The sequence below is a fragment of the Pagrus pagrus genome (genome assembly GCF_965226575.1).
Source record: "Pagrus pagrus genome assembly, chromosome: 14".
NCBI classification, from domain to species: Eukaryota; Metazoa; Chordata; class Actinopteri; order Spariformes; family Sparidae; genus Pagrus; species Pagrus pagrus.
Window position 1 is genome coordinate 2198784 of NC_140198.1, and position 18370 is coordinate 2217153.

The 18370-nt window shown below is 41.2% G+C and overlaps 3 protein-coding genes across 5 annotated transcripts in view; 1 reads left to right on the forward strand and 2 right to left on the reverse strand.

The window, feature by feature from the left end:
• The window catches only part of siah2l (seven in absentia homolog 2-like), a 120431-nt gene that overhangs the window by 56853 nt on the left and 45208 nt on the right, over positions 1 to 18370 (forward strand). The window contains exon 1 of one of the 3 annotated variants that reach the window (XM_084373604.1): positions 3271 to 3378. The exons of 1 other annotated variant lie outside the window; for it this stretch is intronic. The gene's annotated coding sequence lies outside the window, so the exon portion shown is untranslated. Of the gene's footprint in view, positions 1 to 3270; positions 3379 to 10438; positions 10460 to 18370 lie in introns of those variants that run through there. One more of the 3 variants, XM_084373603.1, reaches the window with a different exon arrangement.
• LOC311269027 (olfactory receptor 2K2-like) lies at positions 1578 to 5946 on the reverse strand (the record flags this gene model as incomplete). The annotated part of the gene is made up of 3 exons (XM_084373008.1): positions 4711 to 5946; positions 3084 to 3310; positions 1578 to 1933 (listed from the first exon to the last, which is right to left on the reverse strand). Exons 1-3 carry the CDS (start codon positions 5085 to 5087, stop codon positions 1578 to 1580), a joined length of 960 nt encoding a protein of 319 aa, XP_084229134.1. The 5' UTR covers positions 5088 to 5946.
• On the reverse strand, positions 8609 to 17578 carry LOC311269028 (olfactory receptor 2K2-like). Its single transcript, XM_084373009.1, has 3 exons — positions 12717 to 17578; positions 10253 to 10479; positions 8609 to 9339 (listed from the first exon to the last, which is right to left on the reverse strand). The coding sequence occupies exons 1-3, from the start codon at positions 13091 to 13093 to the stop codon at positions 8984 to 8986; spliced, it is 960 nt and encodes a 319-aa protein (XP_084229135.1). The 5' UTR covers positions 13094 to 17578; the 3' UTR covers positions 8609 to 8983.

The following is an 18370-nucleotide window of genomic DNA, read 5'->3' on the forward strand; positions in this document are numbered from 1 at the left end:
TAATGTTGGGATATTGATCAAGTCTTGGAAATCTAGACATCAAAGATGTGCTGAATGACAGCAAAGACACTTTTCTATCAGATAAGTTCCACAAATAAAGTAAAAATAACAACCATAAAACATGCTAAGTTAAACACCCTCACATATATTTAGAAACAAAAAATTCATTGTAATACATGGCATGTGATGTAGAAATAGCTACTTAGTGACTTAGGCCTATAGTCATCACTATGAGCAGATTCACCAGCAGCAACGAAGGTCTACTTTATTATAGATGCAATTTTAACATCGGGGGACTCACTGAGCCTTAAACAACAAGTGATGCAACATAAAGACATCAACGTCATGACCATTAATGGCACTTGTCTAAAAGGTCACTGTGCATGTTTTCCCCATGTCTGATGTGACGCACTCTGGCTCAAGAAGACGATTGTGCAAGAAGAGTGAACTTTTTGTTTGGCTTCACGACTGACGTCAAATGACCGTTTTTTTTTAATCAGAATTGGATCAATTCAGTCTGATAACATTTGGAAGGTCTAGAAGAGCGACCCCAAATAACAACACAGTTGCGGCCCAGATCTGGCCCACACCAAATAGGGCACTGTAGTGATGAAGTATTTTTGTCGCTATCGCCCTGGTTCCCTCTGTGGGATTTTTGAATTGTATTTTGGATTATTGCATCTGTGTCAAACACAAGTTTATGATTCTTCCAGATTTTGTTCATCAAGATAATCTTCACAGATGAATACCACTTTTTGACTTTTGAAGCGTAAATTAAATCTGTAGCAGTAAAAAGCTAATGTTAGGTTATAAACAGATGATATCACAGTCACATGACTTAAACGTCACCACCACTAAGTGTCTGTGACGTTTAATGTCCCCGACAACCTCTGTAGTCTCAGTTAGACACTTGTTAGCAACCGCTAACCGTTTTTCACACACGGAAGAGCTTCAAATTAAATTGTCCATTGACATTGAGGTCTGTCTCATTGAGGATATTGTGCGTGCAGTGCATAATATTAGTCAGAGACAACTGGAAAAGCTATTTGGCCATTTTTTTTGGTCAAAATTTATTGAAGTTTGAGATCCGAAGCTTCTGGTTATTTAGACAGTAATACAAACCAAAAACATGTCTGACAATGACAGCCTATACATTTATTGAAAGAACAAAATGAACACTTTAGCTCTTTGTAAATGTATATTTATTGATTTTACAATAAAACACTAGATAAAAAAATGATAATAACTTTATTTGTATTGCACCTTGTACACCAGCACGATCCACAGAGCTTGCTGTGAACTTAATATTGTATTGGTGGTTAAATGTCTAAAAACATGTTTTTCAAATGTTATTTTTCGATGCTTTGAGCAACACAAACTATATTCCAGCCTCATTAATTATCTGTGAAGAACTGAGAGCATCTAATAGCAAATGGAAGCCCGGTGATTAGGCTCATGAATAAAAACAATTAGTACAGTTGTACAGTATATTTTATATTTGATAGTTGGAAGATGGACAGGACCAGAACCAACATAGATAACAGTTTGCCCTAAATCCTAAATAATCTCATTTTTTCTCATTTCTTGCGACAGACCAGTTTGCTAAAATGCTTGATGATGCTCTCACGTATGTCTTTGCTGACCAGTCCGTAGATAATGGGGTTGATGGCTGGTGGAATGATAATGACCAGGATGCTCAAGAACTTCCTGATATTTTGGGAGACCGAGGGAAATCTGTAACTCACAATTAAGACCAATGAGGCTGTCTCATAGAGCACATACACAACCAGGTGCGATGCACACGTCTGAAAGGCTTTGCTGCGGACGACGCTGTCGGTTCTGTTTCGCTTTACAGACGCGAGCAGGATTCTGAAGTAGGAAAACGCAATGATCAGGAAGATGCCTGTACTCACAGACCAGGTCATGGACAGACCTAAAAAACATAAAAACATTTTAGACGTTTCAGTTCACCTTTCAGTTAAGTATCAACACCTCGTCCTAAAAGCTCATTCTATGCCAATTTACCTAAAATCCAGAACTTTTCCCAGTTCACGTCACGGATTTTCTTGTAAAAATTAATGTTGAAACTTCTGTTGAATTCACAACACCTTGCAAAATCCTACAGCTGTACTCCAAATACTTTTTAAGTCATGATTTTTTAAGTTTGGCCAAGAGAAGTCAGAGAAGTCTGACACTGAAATGATAACTTTGCATTGAGCAAAGGAATTCAGATTCATATTTTGTCTAGACACACGGAACAAGACGACATCATCAAGGATGCAACAAACACAAATTTAATAGAAGTTTCAACATGAATTTTTTGCAAGAAAATCCATGACATGCACCGGGAGGCCCGAGGTGAGTTGGCATGGAGTGACCCTAAAGTCCAGTTTCTTCATTTTCCCCTCCAGTAAGACAGCAGGGGATGCTGTAGAGGTCTGTTATTGAAATGATGCAAACAAAAATGAAAAAAAATTAAATCTGACTTTCTGTTGACTCCACTTGAATTGGTTAAAAGGGGGCATTATGTAAGAATTTAGAGAAAAACATTCAAAAAATTAACTAAAATCATCAACAGTGTAAAGAAATAGCCTTTCTAATGTTGAAGTTAGCATGCTAACCAGCTAGCCCATGCCCTCCTGTGCTAGTGGTATAAACACCAACACACATCTGGTCCCTGAGCTCCCAATCCAGACCGCTAGCTGCATGGCTGATTAAGCTAACTAGCTACTGGCGGCTACAGTTAGAGACAGTTAGTGTTTACTCTGGTGATACGCTGCACCTTATTTGCTTTGTGTATGAATTCAACAGGTGGCCAATTCTTACACATTGCATCTTTTTAAGTGACCTCATTACGAGCTGAGAATATAAACAGAGTATATTTTTGGTAAAAAGCTGCAGGTGGTTCTGTGGAGTCTTACTTTGTTGAGCACTTGTCTTGTTATTATTTAAAAATGTTAAAGCAGCAGATAAAATATGTAGAAACTGAACCTAATGAATGTAAAAACTTGACTGAGCATCTGTTGATAATGTTCAATAACATACTTTATATCTGTAGCTTTATTCCAATCAAATGCACTGACCGTAGATATTATTTACAGGGGTGGGACCGCAGGCCAGTCTGAGGATGGCACGGTTGCTGCTGTAGACGTGTTGGATCGTGTTGCCACACAGCGGGACGTTCATGTGAAAGCCGAAGAGAACGGCGATACACAGCAGAGCGACCACCCAGGCCAGGGCACAGCAGGAGTGCAGCCGAGCTGAGGTCATGATGGCCGGATACCTGAGAGGTTCACACACTGCAACGTACCTGCAGAGGGAGTTAATGACATAACAACACTCCTTAGCTTCTTACAGGATGTCAACATAAAAAAAATAGTAAGTCTCAACAAACAAGCCCAATTAAAGGAGCACACTGTAGTTTATTAGGAAATGTTAATGAGCAGAGAAAGATCTTCATTGGCTGATTTTTTTCTGCCTAAACAAAATAAATAAACAAACTGACGTTAAAGGACAACACAATTTATACTGTTTTACTTTGTTTATATGTGGCGGACCCTGTCACCTTTCTAGCTTCAAACAGTGTTCTGGGACCTTATTTTCCTCTGAGAACAGAATAAATATCTCTGAGTTTTTGTATTATTACCTCATTAATGTGCGCCTTTAAACTTTACAGCTGCGAAATCAACAAAGAAGCTGCCACACTGTTAGAGGAGAGTTTTGCTTGAGAAGTCGATATATATATATATATATATATATCTGCATCTTTTTGTTTTTATAAAAATGACTTTTGGGACAAACTGTCAGAGCCTGATTAGATTTACTCGCCAAACGGAAAACATGTCCACATTAGGAGCTTGGCAGACTTTTTCAGACATATTCTTATAACCTGTGGTTATGGAGCCAACAAGAGAAACCGAGACACACTGTGTGTCTGTGATTTACAGAAACTACTCTGTGGTGTAACGTGAATGAACTCAGAAGCAACAAGACACAACACTGTCTACTCTCTGTTGCAGTAAACTCGTCACAATGTCGAAAGTCACAGTTGGAGGTGCTGAGAGGTCAGTCTCTATAACAACTTCATAGTAAATGGTTTTGTATTGATCTGAATGGTCATGATAACATGTATCTGATCGTTATTAATGATCATTTACAACATTTTGAAGACGTTTGTCATGACAGCGGACGGCACACATGAACACCAACATGTCAAACAGCTGCATCAATACAGTCAACAACAGCAAGGAGATGGAAAGGGAAGGGAAATTCCCGAGACTCCATTATAAAATCACTCAGTTTTGTGAGCTGTTGAGTTCGGAAAATCTTTTTAAAAATTGTGAAGCGCCGTTTGTGACAAATCCTTAATTATTTAGTGCCTTCTTGTAAATTCGGCAAATGTTATCGCTTTGTTTTAGGGGCGCTGCAGCCCCTGCATCCATGTCAACAACAGAGAAATAAGCCACATTAATAGACTCCAGATTGACTTGGTGTTTGACTTTGAGAAGCTCTGATATAAACCATTAACAACAAACCAACAACAATAATAAAACATGCAGTCTGACATGATAGTAAATCTCTTGTGAACTGATGATTATAAAAAATAAGAAACAGACATTTCATCTTCTGTCTCTGAGTCTGTAATGTTCATGCGTGACAGTAGAGAAGTAACTTGAGTCTTTGACTGATTCTTTTAATGCTTTTCGATACCTGTCATAGGCCATCGCACCCAGAATAGTCTGCACTGCGACGCCGTACGTGTGCACGGAGAAGGCCTGAGCGAGGGCCGTGACGTAGGCGATCTTCTTCTGCCCCGTCAAGAAGTGCATCATGAGGCGAGGCAGGACGGCCGTGGCCCCGAGCAGATCACAGGCGACCAGGTTACAAACCATCACAAACATGGGTCTGTGCAGGTTCTTGTCTATGACGATGACACACGCCACCACGCCGTTCCCCAACACTGTGACCACGTAGTTAAACAGAGCCAGGACGAACAGGAGCGAGCCATAGCCTGGTGGGATGTTGAAGCCCTCCAGCTCGAACACGATTGGCTGTCTGAGAGGAGTTACTGCTGTAACGTTCTCCATCTACAGCAGTCCTGAAGAAGACACCAACAAACAGGCAGAAAATGACAACATAATGAAAAGATCACACAGTGGAACCTGCAGTAAAACTTCAGTATTTCATCAAACACATAAAAAGAGAATACCTAAAGGGAAAGTCTCCTGATCACAATACTAGAAAGGTTTAAGTGCAGAGGTTGTTCTGTCTTCTCATCAGAGCGTCGATGCTCTGACTTGTTGAGGAGACGACGTTCACTTTTAATGACTTTAGTGTCCATCGGTAACACTGATCCCTGCCCACCGTCAACGCCATTGGAAAATCATATGCCCTCTGACGCTCATGTACCCATGTGGTTCGACGACTGAATATTTAAAGGTGCAATGTGTAAGAATTTTAGTGTAAACATTTAAAAATGTGTGTAGAAGAAGTGTAGATGAAATGAAGAAAGTAGAAGAACTGAGTTAAGAAATGAAAAAGCTTCAAAAGTCCGATCGTGAACAACACCAAAACTCCACTAATATTAACATTGTTAGTGTTGGATCAATATCCTAACTCTAACAATATTGATTAGTTGGATATTGATCAAGTCTTGGTAATCTAGACATTAAAATGTGTTAAATGACAGCAAAGACACTTTTCTATCAGGTAAGTTCCACACGCTGTGAGGGCGTTTAATGTCCCCGACAACCTCTGTAGCCTCATTTAGACACTTGTTAGCAACCGCTAACCGTTTTTTACACACGGAAGAGCTTCAAATTAAATTGTCCGTTGACATCGAAGTCTGTCTCATTTGAGGATATCGTGCGTGCAGTGCATAGTATCAGAATCAGAAATACTTTATTAGTCCCTGAGGGGAAATTGCTTGCGTTACAGCTGCTCCCATTCAAAGTCCCAGAACTATGCAGAAGAATAAAAACTATATATAAGCAAGAATACAAAATACAAGAAATGTACATTCTCCTAGAGTATATCCATTTATACAGTGTGATACCTGTTCAAGATGGCGCTGTGCTCGTGGCAGCCTATCGTAGCAGCTATCGGTACTATCAAGATGCTTTTTCATCGGTTTGGATACCTTCTTTTGACTTTTTTCGTACTTGGGTCTCTCCTGATGACTCGACTGCAATACAGCCGGCATTGTTTACAACCGCAACCAGCTGATTGCCCTGAGGCCCGCAACCCTCTTAGCCGGGGAGAAACCCACAATACCAGAGGAGCTAAGAAGGAGACTGCGAGAATGCAGAGCGGGTGTTAAACAGAGAAGGAAGAGTAGGAAGTTTAAACCGTGCATCCCTGCAGTTATTATGGGAAATGTAAGGTCACTGGCTAATAAGATGGACGAACTGGAAGCGCTCGCCAGGACGCAGAGGGAGTAGAGAGAGTCCAGTATTATGTGTTTCAAGGAAACGTGGCTTCACGAGCAGATACTGGACTCCTACGCCACCATCCCCGGCTTCCACGCGGCCCAAGCCGACAGAGACACCACCGCGAGTGGCAAGAAAAAAGGAGGAGGGCTCGCTGAGCTCGTTAACAACAGGTGGTGTCACCCTGGGCACATCTCTGTGAGAGAGTGCGTCTGTAGCTGGGACATCGAGCTCACCGCCATCAGACTTCGTCCATATTATTTGCCACAGGAGTTTACTAGTGTCAGATCACAACCTCATCCTGCTCTCTCCATCATACAAGCCTGTGGTTCAGCAGCAACCAGTGACAGTCTCCTGAGGCCATGGTATCACTGCAGGGTGCCCTGGAAGCCACTGACTGGTATTCCCTGTACAAACCACACGGTGAGGACATTGATGGCCTTACTGACTGCATCTCAGAATACATTGGGTTCTGCATGGACAACTCCATCCCCACTAAAGAGGATTGCTCCTACCCCAACAACAAACCCTGGGTTACCAGTGACCTAAAGGCCCTACTCAATGAGAAGAAGAGGGCCTTCAGGTCAGGGAACCGAGCAGAGCTCAAGCGTGTTCAAAGTGAACTCAAACACAGCATCAGGGAGAGTAAGGACAACTACAGGAGAAAACTGGAATACAAACTGCAGAACAACAACACCAGGGACGTGTGGAGTGGGATGAGAGAGATAACTGGCTTTCAGAGGAAAAGTGGAGGAGCAGTTGAGGGAAATGAACAACGAGCAAACAAGTTCAACCAGTTTTACAACAGGTTTGACTCCAGCTCCCCCACCCCCAGCAGCCCCCCTGCTGCTCCTCTGAGCAACCACTCCAGAACACAACCCACACTGCTCCTGAAGGACCGGAGGGTGTGAACAAATTCTTCAGCTTCTTGAAGGCAGCGTCAGCAGGGGGAGACCAGGTGAAAGGTGAGCTGGTGGAGGTTAATTGAGTCAGGGGGGCGGCGACATGGCTGAAATCACGAATAAACCTCCGATAGTCCTCGGTAGTCAATACAGGGGCGTAGAAAACTATCCTTCTTCCCCACGAAGAAGTGGGGTGACGCTGGTCCGCCATTTCACGTGGGGACACCAAACAAAGAGACACTGATTCCTGAGTCCTTGTGCTTTCTAGTCCTACAGGCTCTCATGGATCCTGGCCGCGCCGGGGTCGTGGATCGTGGATGCGCCTACTGCCATGGCCCTGCCTGACACCCACCACTACTGTCGCTAATGTTAGTCATATCTCTGTTACATACGTTTCACTACTATTATTGTAATGCATTACTACATACTATCCTTACCGTTAACCACTGCTACTGTTATTACTAGTAGTCACATTTCCATTATGTGCATTTCATTATTATTGCTGTAATACTTCTTTATGTACTTTCATTCCTGTCAACCATCTACTATAATTGTATACATCGTGATCTTGTTGATCTGCTCTGTACATGTGACATCTATTGCACGTCTGTCCGTCCTGGGAGAGGGATCCCTCCTCTGTGGCTCTTCCTGAGGTTTCTTCCGCATTTTTTCCCTGTTAAAAGGGTTTTTTTTGGGGGGCAAATTTTTCCTCACTCGAATCGAGGGTCGAAGGACAGAGGGTGTCGTCTCTGTACAGACTGTAAAGCCCTCTGAGGCAAACTGTGATTTGTGAATTTGGGCTATACAAATAAAATTTGATTTGATTTGATTTGATTCACTTGCCACCTTCACCAAACCAAGTGGGATTCTGCGATTCTCCAACACTCCTCCCCCCTGCGCATTTATTCACCGTGTCACAAATAAATATTTAACTTGTTTTTCTTAGTTCTGTGTCTTGCATTTGGGTCCGGTCCCTGTTATCACTAACACATGATATCCAGGATCATTACCCGATCCTGGACATGTTGCGGGATCAGGTAATTTAGGCAATTTATTGAAAGGCAACAGGGTTTCAGCAGGTGAGGGTGGAAGCTGTTCAGGCTTGAGTCTAGGTCCGAGAGGTGAAGGGAGGGGGAGGGTAGCTCATGGTGGCGCTGGAGTGCTGCGTGGCGTGTACACGCTTCGGTGAATGCAGTTATAAAGTTATTTAGACAGTAATACAAACCAAAAACATGTCTGACAATGACAGCCTATACATTTATTGAAAGAACAAAATTAACAATTTAGCTCTTTGTAAATGTATATTTATTGATTTTACAATAAAACACTAGATAAAAAAATGATAATAACTTTATTTGTATTGCACCTTGTACACCAGCACGATCCACAGAGCTTGCTTTGAACTTAATATTTTATTGGTGGTAAAATGTCTAAAAACATGTTTTTCAAATGTTATTTTTCGATGCTTTGAGCAACACAAACTATATTCCAGCCTCATTAATTATCTGTGAAGAACTGAGAGCATCTAATAGCAAATGGAAACAATTATAATATACAGTATATTTTAATATTTGATAGTTGGAAGAAGATGGACAGGACCAGAACCAACATAGATAACAGTTTGCCCTAAATCCTAAATAATCTCATTTTTTCTCATTTCTTGCGACAGACCAGTTTGCTAAAATGCTTGATGATGCTCTCACGTATGTCTTTGCTGACCAGTCCGTAGATAATGGGGTTGATGGCTGGTGGAATGATAATGAACAGGATGCTCAAGAACTTCCTGATATTTTGGGAGACCGAGGGAAATCTGTAACTCACAATTATGACAACTGAGGCTATCTCATAAAGCACATACACAACCAGGTGCGATGCACACGTCTGAAAGGCTTTGCTGCGGACGACGCTGTCGGTTCTGTTTCGCTTTACAGACGCGTGCAGGATTTTGAAGTAGGAAAACGCAATTATCAGGAAGATGCCTGTACTCACAGACCAGGTCATGGACAGACCTAAAAAACATAAAAACATTTTAGACGTTTCAGTTCACATTTCAGTTAAGTATCAACACCTCATCCTAAAAGCTCATTCTATGCCAATTTACCTAAAATCCAGAACTTTTCCCAGTTCACGTCACAGATTTTCTTGTAAAAATTAATGTTGAAACTTCTGTTGAATTCACAACACCTTGCAAAATCCTACATCTGAACTCCAAATACTTTTTAAGTCATGATTTTTTAAGTTTGGCCAAGAGAAGTCAGAGAAGTCAAAGAAAATCCATGACATGCACCGGGAGGCCCGAGATGAGTTGGCATGGAGTGACCCTAAAGTCCAGTTACTTTGTTTCCCCCTCCAGTAAGACAGCAGGGGATGCTGTAGTGGTCTGTTATTGAAATGATGCAAACAAAAAAGAAAAAAATGTAAATCTGACTTTCTAATGTTGAAGTTAGCATGCTAACCAGTTAGCCCATGCCCTCCTGTGCTAGTGGTATAAACACCAACACACATCTGATCCCTGAGCTCCCAGTCCAGACCGCTATCTGCATGGCTGATGAAACTAACTAGCTACTGGCGGCTACAGGTTGGGACAGTTAGTGTTTACTCTGGTGATACGCTGCACCTTGTTTGCTTTGGGTATGAATTCAACAGGTGGCCAATTCTTACACATTGCATCTTTTTAAGTGACCTCATTACGAGCTGAGAATACAAACAGAGTATATTTTTGGTAAAAAGCTGCAGGTGGTTCTGTAGAGTCTTACTTTGTTGAGCACTTGTCTTGTTATTATTTAAAAAAGTTAAAGCAGCAGATAAAATATGTAGAAACTGAACCTAATGAATGTAAAAACTTGACTGTCTGAGCGTCTGTTGATAATGTTCAATAACATACTTTATATCTGTAGCTTTATTCCAATCAAATGCACTGACCGTAGATATTATTTACAGGGGTGGGACCGCAGGCCAGTCTGAGGATGGCACGGTTGCTGCTGTAGACGTGTTGGATCGTGTTGCCACACAGCGGGACGTTCATGTGAAAGCCGAAGAGAACGGCGATACACAGTAGAGCGACGACCCAGGCCAGGGCACAGCAGGAGTGCAGCCGAGCTGAGGTCATGATGGCCGGATACCTGAGAGGTTCACACACTGCAACGTACCTGCAGAGGGAGTTAATGACATAACAACACTCCTTAGCTTCTTACAGGATGTCAACGGTTACATGCTGGCATTCCGAAATCCCAAAATGCCGACATCCCAAAATTCTGACATACCGCCATTCCGATATGTTACCATTCTGACGTACCGCCATTCCGATATGTTACCATTCCGACGTACCGCTATTCCGACAAAGTTTCGTCCCGGCATTCCGACAAGGCTAATACTAACCCGCAACCCGTAACCCTAACCCTCTGTCTCCCACACAAACTATGTTGTCCTTGGTCAACATAGGGAGAGACTCTGAGTACCTTAACCACTTCACCTAACCTTAACCCTTTTAAAAGATGTGTCAGAATGGCAACACGTTTAAAAAACGAAAAAATACCGCCACTCCGACCTTAGGAGGAAAAATTTGTCGGAATGGTGGGACGTTTTAATTAAAGGCTTAAGTGTTGCCATTCCGACAATTAGGGCCTCATGTCGGAATGGCGACATGTCGGAATGGCGGTGGCCCCCCCGATGTCAACATAAAAAAAATATCTAAAAAAAAAAGTCTCAACAAACAAGCCCAAATTAAAGGAGCACACTGTAGTTTATTAGGAAATGTTAATTAGCAGAGAAAGATCTTCATTGGCTGATTTTTTTTCTGCCTAAACAAAATAAATAAACAAACTGACGTTAAAGGACAACACAATTTATACTGTTTTACTTTGTTTATATGTGGCGGACCCTTTCTAGCTTCAAACAGTGTTCTGGGACCTTATTTTCCTCTGAGAACAGAATAAATATCTCTGAGTTTGTATTATTACCTCATTAATGTGCGCCTTTAAACTTTACAGCTGCAAAATCAACAAAGAAGCTGCCACACTGTTAGAGGAGAGTTTTGCTTGAGAAGTCAATATATATATATATATATATATATATATATATATATATATATATAATCTGCAAGGGTTCATGAACATGAACCAACTATTTCCAAACTAAAACATTTCTTATCTCTAGAAGCAGACTGGAGAAACAGCCCTCCATCTCAAACTTGTTACTCAGAGGTAATCAGAGTGCATCTGATTTTTATTTCAGGTCAGGGATCCGGAACGATCAGTAAAAACGTCCGTCTTCACATCTCAAGTCTTAAGTAATTAATTACTTAAAAATGATGCAGGAAGTCATGTGAACTAGAGTTGAAGACGTGCACCTGAGTGCAGCATGAAGTCCTCCTGAGTGTGTCAAACTGTGACAGTAGAGGAGAGAAGCAAAGATACATTCATGGAGCATCAGCGTTTTGTTTGTTTTGTTTTTATAAAAATGACTTTTGGGACAAACTGTCAGAGCCTGATTAGATTTACTCGCCAAACGGAAAATATGTCCACATTAGGAGCTTGGCAGACTTTTTCCGACATATTCTTATAACCTGTGGTTATGGAGGCAACAAGACAAAACCGAGACACACTGTGTGTCTGTGATTTACAGAAACTACTCTGTGGTGTAACGTGAATGAACTCAGCAGCAACAAGACACAACACTGTCTACTCTCTGCTGCAGTTAACTCGTCACAATGTCGAAAGTCACAGTTGGAGGGGCTGAGGGGTCAGTCTCTATAACAACTTCATAGTAAATGGTTTTGTATTGATCTGAATGGTCATGATAACATGTATCTGATCGTTATTAATGATCATTTACAACATTTTGAAGACGTTTGTCATGACAGCGGACGGCACACATGAACACCAACATGTCAAACAGCTGCATCAATACAGTCAACAACAGCAAGGAGATGGAAAGGGAAGGGAAATTCCCCAGACTCCATTATAAAATCACTCAGTTTTGTGAGCTGTTGAGTTCGGAAAATCTTTTTAAAAATTGTGAAGCGCCGTTTGTGACAAATCCTTAATTATTTAGTGCCTTCTTGTAAATTCGGCAAATGTTATCGCTTTGTTTTAGGGGCGCTGCAGCCCCTGCATCCATGTCAACAACAGAGAAATAAGCCATATTAATAGACTCCAGATTGACTTGGTGTTTGACTTTGAGAAGCTCTGATATAAACCATTAACAACAAACCAACAACAATAATAAGACATGCAGTCTGACATGATAGTAAATCTCTTGTGAACTGATGATTATAAAAAATAAGAAACAGACATTTCATCTTCTGTCTCTGAGTCTGTAATGTTCATGCGTGACAGTAGAGAAGTAACTTGAGTCTTTGACTGATTCTTTTAATGCTTTTCGATACCTGTCATAGGCCATCGCACCCAGAATAGTCTGCACTGCGACGCCGTACGTGTGCACGGAGAAGGCCTGAGCGAGGGCCGTGACGTAGGCGATCTTCTTCTGCCCCGTCAAGAAGTGCATCATGAGGCGAGGCAGGACGGCCGTGGCCCCGAGCAGATCACAGGCGACCAGGTTACAAACCATCACAAACATGGGTCTGTGCAGGTTCTTGTCTATGACGATGACACACGCCACCACGCCGTTCCCCAACACTGTGACCACGTAGTTAAACAGAGCCAGGACGAACAGGAGCGAGCTGTAGCCTGGTGGGATGTTGAAGCCCTCCAGCTCGAACACGATTGGCTGTCTGAGAGGAGTTACTGCTGTAACGTTCTCCATCTACAGCAGTCCTGAAGAAGACACAAACAAACAGGCAGAAAATGACAACATAATGAAAAGATCACACAGTGGAACTGCAGTGAAACTTCAGTATTTCATCAAACACATAAAAAGAGAATACCTAAAGGGAAAGTCTCCTGATCACAATACTAGAAAGGTTTAAGTGCAGAGGTTGTTCTGTCTTCTCATCAGAGCGTCAATGCTCTGACTTGTTGAGGAGACGACGTTCACTTTTAATGACTTTAGTGTCCATCGGTAACACTGATCCCTGCCCACCGTCAACGCCATTGGAAAATCATATGCCCTCTGACGCTCATGTACCCATGTGGTTCGACGACTGAATATTTAAAGGTGTAATGTGCAAGAATTTTAGTGTAAACATTCAAAAATCAACTAAAACTATCAACAAAGTATAGATGAAATGAAGAAAGTAGAAGAACTGAGTAAAAAACAATCTTCATGTCAAAAGCGTCAAAAGTCCGGTCGTAAACAACACCAACACTCCCCCTCGATGCTCTAAGCTCCCAGTCTGTGCAGAGCAGCTAATGTGCCCTCTACCTGCACAGCTAACTGAGCTAACTAGCTAATGGCAGCTACAGTTAGCAGCAGTTAGTGGTTACTTTGGTGATATGCTGCCTGATGTTTGTTTGCAGGATGTAATTTGGCCTGTTAGAATAAAGGCCCCCTGGGAGAGTTTGCTGAATGGTTACTTTTGTGTTTAAAATCAGTGTTTGATATTTGTTTTCAGGAATATCGTTTCACCGCTTGAATGATCATTTGGGTGTGTTTGACCTACAGAGGCAGCAGAAGAAAAATCTGTCACATGCAGCCATTTTAACAGTTTCCCAGCAGTGCGGCGGCGCAGCAATGTAGGAAATCCACATGCGCGTGTGGTGCAATGTGCCTTTTGTAGAAGTTTGTCTGAAACTTTTTGACTTCCAGGAAGTAGAAATCACAGAGATCAATTTAAATGTTTGTTTTGTTTTATGTTTTATCTGTTTTTTTCAGTCAAGTCAGAAATGTGTTTGAGCGTCGCCCAAAACAATCAGGAACTGTTTCATATTTATTCTGATTATTATCTCAGATCTTCATTTTGTAAAAAGAACAACAAAAAAAAAGATCTTGAAATGAAACACTAAAGTCTAGTTTACATTCTGTAATAGGAAATGAGGCCAAGAGCGACCTGAATAAACTGGGCACGGCCCAAATCTGGGCCAGATCCAGCCCACCAGAACAGAATCAACCGTGGCCCAGATTTGGAGCAGTTCTGGTTTATTCAGTTCGCTCTTGGCTGACGTCTGGTTCTGGTCTGGTCTGATTTATTATTCATAGCTGGTAAGATTTATTATGTTAAACTCAGACTTTATTCCCTCCTCTCTGAACACTTGTGGGAAGAATATTGCAAATAACAATGATGTCGTCATCTTCTGAACTTGAAAAACAAAGCCAGTGACGACATGTGTGGCTGTTGTCTACATTACGTGGCTCTACACAGGTGCAGCAGCTCAACGTCATGAACGCAACAACAGCATTGTGGTTATTCTTCTTCTTCTCTGTGTTTATTGGCCGCTGGCAAACCAACTTTAAAGGTGCATACCGCCACGTACTGTGTGTGAATGCTGCACTTGTTAAGTCAACTAAAGCAATTTGGTTTTGTATTATTGGTTCGATTTATCAGCCGATAATTTATCGGTCCAGTATATATATATAGCATCCCTCGCGTATATATCCTGTGGGCCCAACCTGGGCTGCAGCAGTTTTCCTATCTGTGAATTAAAGTTGACTAATGATTTCAAGTTATTAAAACCTCTTAGCTCGTACGACTTAAATTACCACTCTACTTTACCTGGTGATTCTCAGGTCATCAGTTTCCTGACTTTTTTGAAGTAAAGTCAACTTTTACAGTTTACAGTGTAGTTGTAGCTCTGAAGCTGCATTCAAAGTGAAGACATCTCTGTTAAAGACGATAATCACTGGATTTATTTTTGTAAAAATGTGTTTGCAGTCAAAAGACATGACAGCAGAGACGTTAGCATGACGTTAGCTGCAGCTCGCGAACAACATGCAGAAACTCACTGTGTGGGTTCCTCTAAACTCTGTTCTCCTCATGCGTCTGTATGTTCATCAATCAAGTTAAAGTATTTTTCCACGTCAGCAGGTGCGTCCCTGCCTCAGTTTGAAGCTATGTCTGTGTTGTGGGTCCTGTATACCCATGTGATCATTATCAGCCTGTAATGAGCTTCCTGCAGGCCTCGGAGCTCCCACGTGTCTCAGTGACCAGCAGGTTAATAGAATTAAAAGCTGCCATGAGGTGTTCAGGGGGTGTTGGACAGGGAGCTGCTGTCTCTGAAGAGACTCCAGCCTGCAGACCTTCACACTTCTTATTATCTCAGCGTTCTCCGAACTGACAGACGTGGCTTCTGGACAGGCCTTTCACTGTATTTTGCAGCCAGGCTGTCGTGGTTTACAGTCATTTCAGTTCATCCTAGCGGTGATGATTGTGGATGAGGTCAGGGCTTTAGTCTAGAGTCGAGGGCAGTTCTTCCACACCAAACTGGGAAAAACATTTATTTTTCAACCATTTCTTTGTGCACGGGGTTATACAGGGCAGCGTTTTCCACAAAGTGCCACAAAGTTAGAAGCACACTAAGATATATAAAGTAGCATTGAGTCTTCTCTTCATTGAAGGGCCGAGCCCGAATTTAGTAAAACAGTCTTTGACCAGACCTACGTGGACCGAAAGGTTTTAAAGGTAAAAAGGTCATGGAGTCAATGAAATAAAAACCTTGTGTTTGCTCATTCAAGTTTCATGGGAATCTTTCTATTGAATTATATGTTGTGTTTAAGGGTTCACTGAAATTGTTCAGGTACCATAAATATCCACTGCATAGCTCATGAATATCTGGCCTGTAGTTTCTAAGTTTTTGTGTTTCAGACCAGGTGTAGTATGTTAGAAACAGGTGCCAAACATTCATCATGCTTTAGCAGTGACGTGAGTCCCTGTTGATCCCTGGAGCTTTAATTAGCTCCTGTTATCATCGTCTCTGATAAACATCTATTAGTGTCCCTCTCTCTCTCCCACAGGACTAATTACCATCAGAAACTGTTGATAAGTGTTTTGTTCAGAAGCAGCTCACTGTGGACCTCATTAATGATCACGATGATTAGTTTCAGAATCATCAACAGTCATTACTTGCTGATGAAACTGGGGGACCAGTGTGGTCCCCTGAGCTCCCAACATGCAACAGTTTACTTTAGTGTTCACAACAAAGTTTCACAAAGTAAACTCTGATATTCAAGAGTTCACAGGAAGCACAGGTTACCCTGTTACTACTAAGCATCCCACGTGTTCAACCCAATCACCGGAATAAATGTTGGCAAATTAAAACTTTACGTTTCTTTAAGTTCAGATTTCAGTTTCTTTCTTGTCACAACATCTAGTTTTGGATTAAAATACTCGATTTGGTCGCCATGAAGACGACTGATGATGTCGCAAGGTCTCGTTAAAAACATCTAGTTTTGTTTCCACAAACACAGCGACAAAGCCAGACTTGTCAAAAATAGCATTTTTTCTTGCCACAGACACGGTATGAATTGTCCCTGGTCTCCGCAGGTCATGAGCGATTAATGTGAACATCTTATGACATGTTTTGTAGACATGTCAGTATGATAAGAAGCCTGTAACACACAAAGTTGAACGTATCTGTGGTTTAAAACCTAAACTGATAACATTTTCTATCCTGGCGAGCGGGTAACAACAGTTTCAGTCCTGCAATCAATCAAGACAATCAGTTATGATCACATTTATAGCTCAAGTATCCGGACACATTCAAGTAAAGAAGCTGTATTAGTCTCCGTTTGTTTTATGTAAAACAGTAACACAGCTGAATTAACCTGTTAGTGGTCACCGTAGCAGGAGTTCACGTCGAGCAGACGTCGGGGAACAACATGTAAACTCCTGTTAGAAACGCCTGAAGACCCAGAACCTTGTAGCTGGAAGGTGTTGCTTCTAACCACTGAACAACCAATTATCAAGTAAACTTGAATTTAATTGCACTGCTAAATGCAAAAACTTGCAGAAGAAAACTAAGGATTTGAGAGTTTTGTTTTTTTCTGACTGCCCTCTGCAGTTTCCATTCAGCATTCATCATGTTTCACTGTGAACGAAATACAAAATCAAAAAATAATTAGATCTATGATGTTGCCTCCAACTTAGAGAATGATCTTAAATCAAAGTTAATATTTACATTTATGGTTTATTTGATGTACATGTAGCTGAGTGGGCAAATATGAAAATATGTGATAAAATATTTGAGTTTATGTTGAATGAGTCATATTATAAAGCTCATGGTGTAACTCTGGCATCTGCTGAAAAACGAGTGCAACAGCCCCATTAGGGCACATAAAGAAAAAGCAGGAGGTGCTGATCCACAGACCTCCATGGATCAGACTAGCTGCGGCCCGGCTGTGACCCGGGGTTTTAATGTTGTGGCTTTAACATTTGGTGACATCATAAATCACATTAAAGTATGAAAGTATAAAACTATGTAGAATTTTAATATTTACTTTATTTTAATGAGGTAAAAATACAAACTCGGAAATGTTTATGTTTTCCATAAGTGAGTAAGCAAGCGAAAAATAAGGTCCCAGAACACTTTATGAAGCTGGAAAGGTGGCAGGGTCCGCCACGTATAAACAAAAAGTAAAACAGTATAAATTGTGTTGTCCTTTCAGGTCAGTTTGTTTATTCAGTTTATTCAGTCATTAAAACAAAGAGAGTTGGATTATTTAGTCTGTTTAGGAAGAAAAATAATCAGCCAATGAAGATCTTTCTCTTCTGATTATTATTTCTACCTTAAAACTGCAGAGTGCTCCTTTAAACATTAACAAATCAAAAGGACAAATAGACACAATACAGACAAAACAACACTAACAGTAACATAACTAAGACTGAGGATGTTTGAATGTGTTTGTACTGACTGTGACTGCAGAGAAGCTGCTGGTCATGATTCATTTCACAGCTCTTCATCTCCATCTGCTGTTCAGTGTTTGCTAACAAAACTTACTGATAATAAATGATGGTGTGTGTTTGTCACCGTGGCAAAATGTGGTCCTGTAGACTCCTTTAGTATCAGGAACTACCACAGAGTATTTTGCCAGGTGTGTTTATGTTTTGTTTATCTGTGTGATAGCGACACAACTACAGCTGACACAATATCAGATTGTCACCACACAATGATCGTTAATTCACAATAATGATATTATCTATAGAAAATG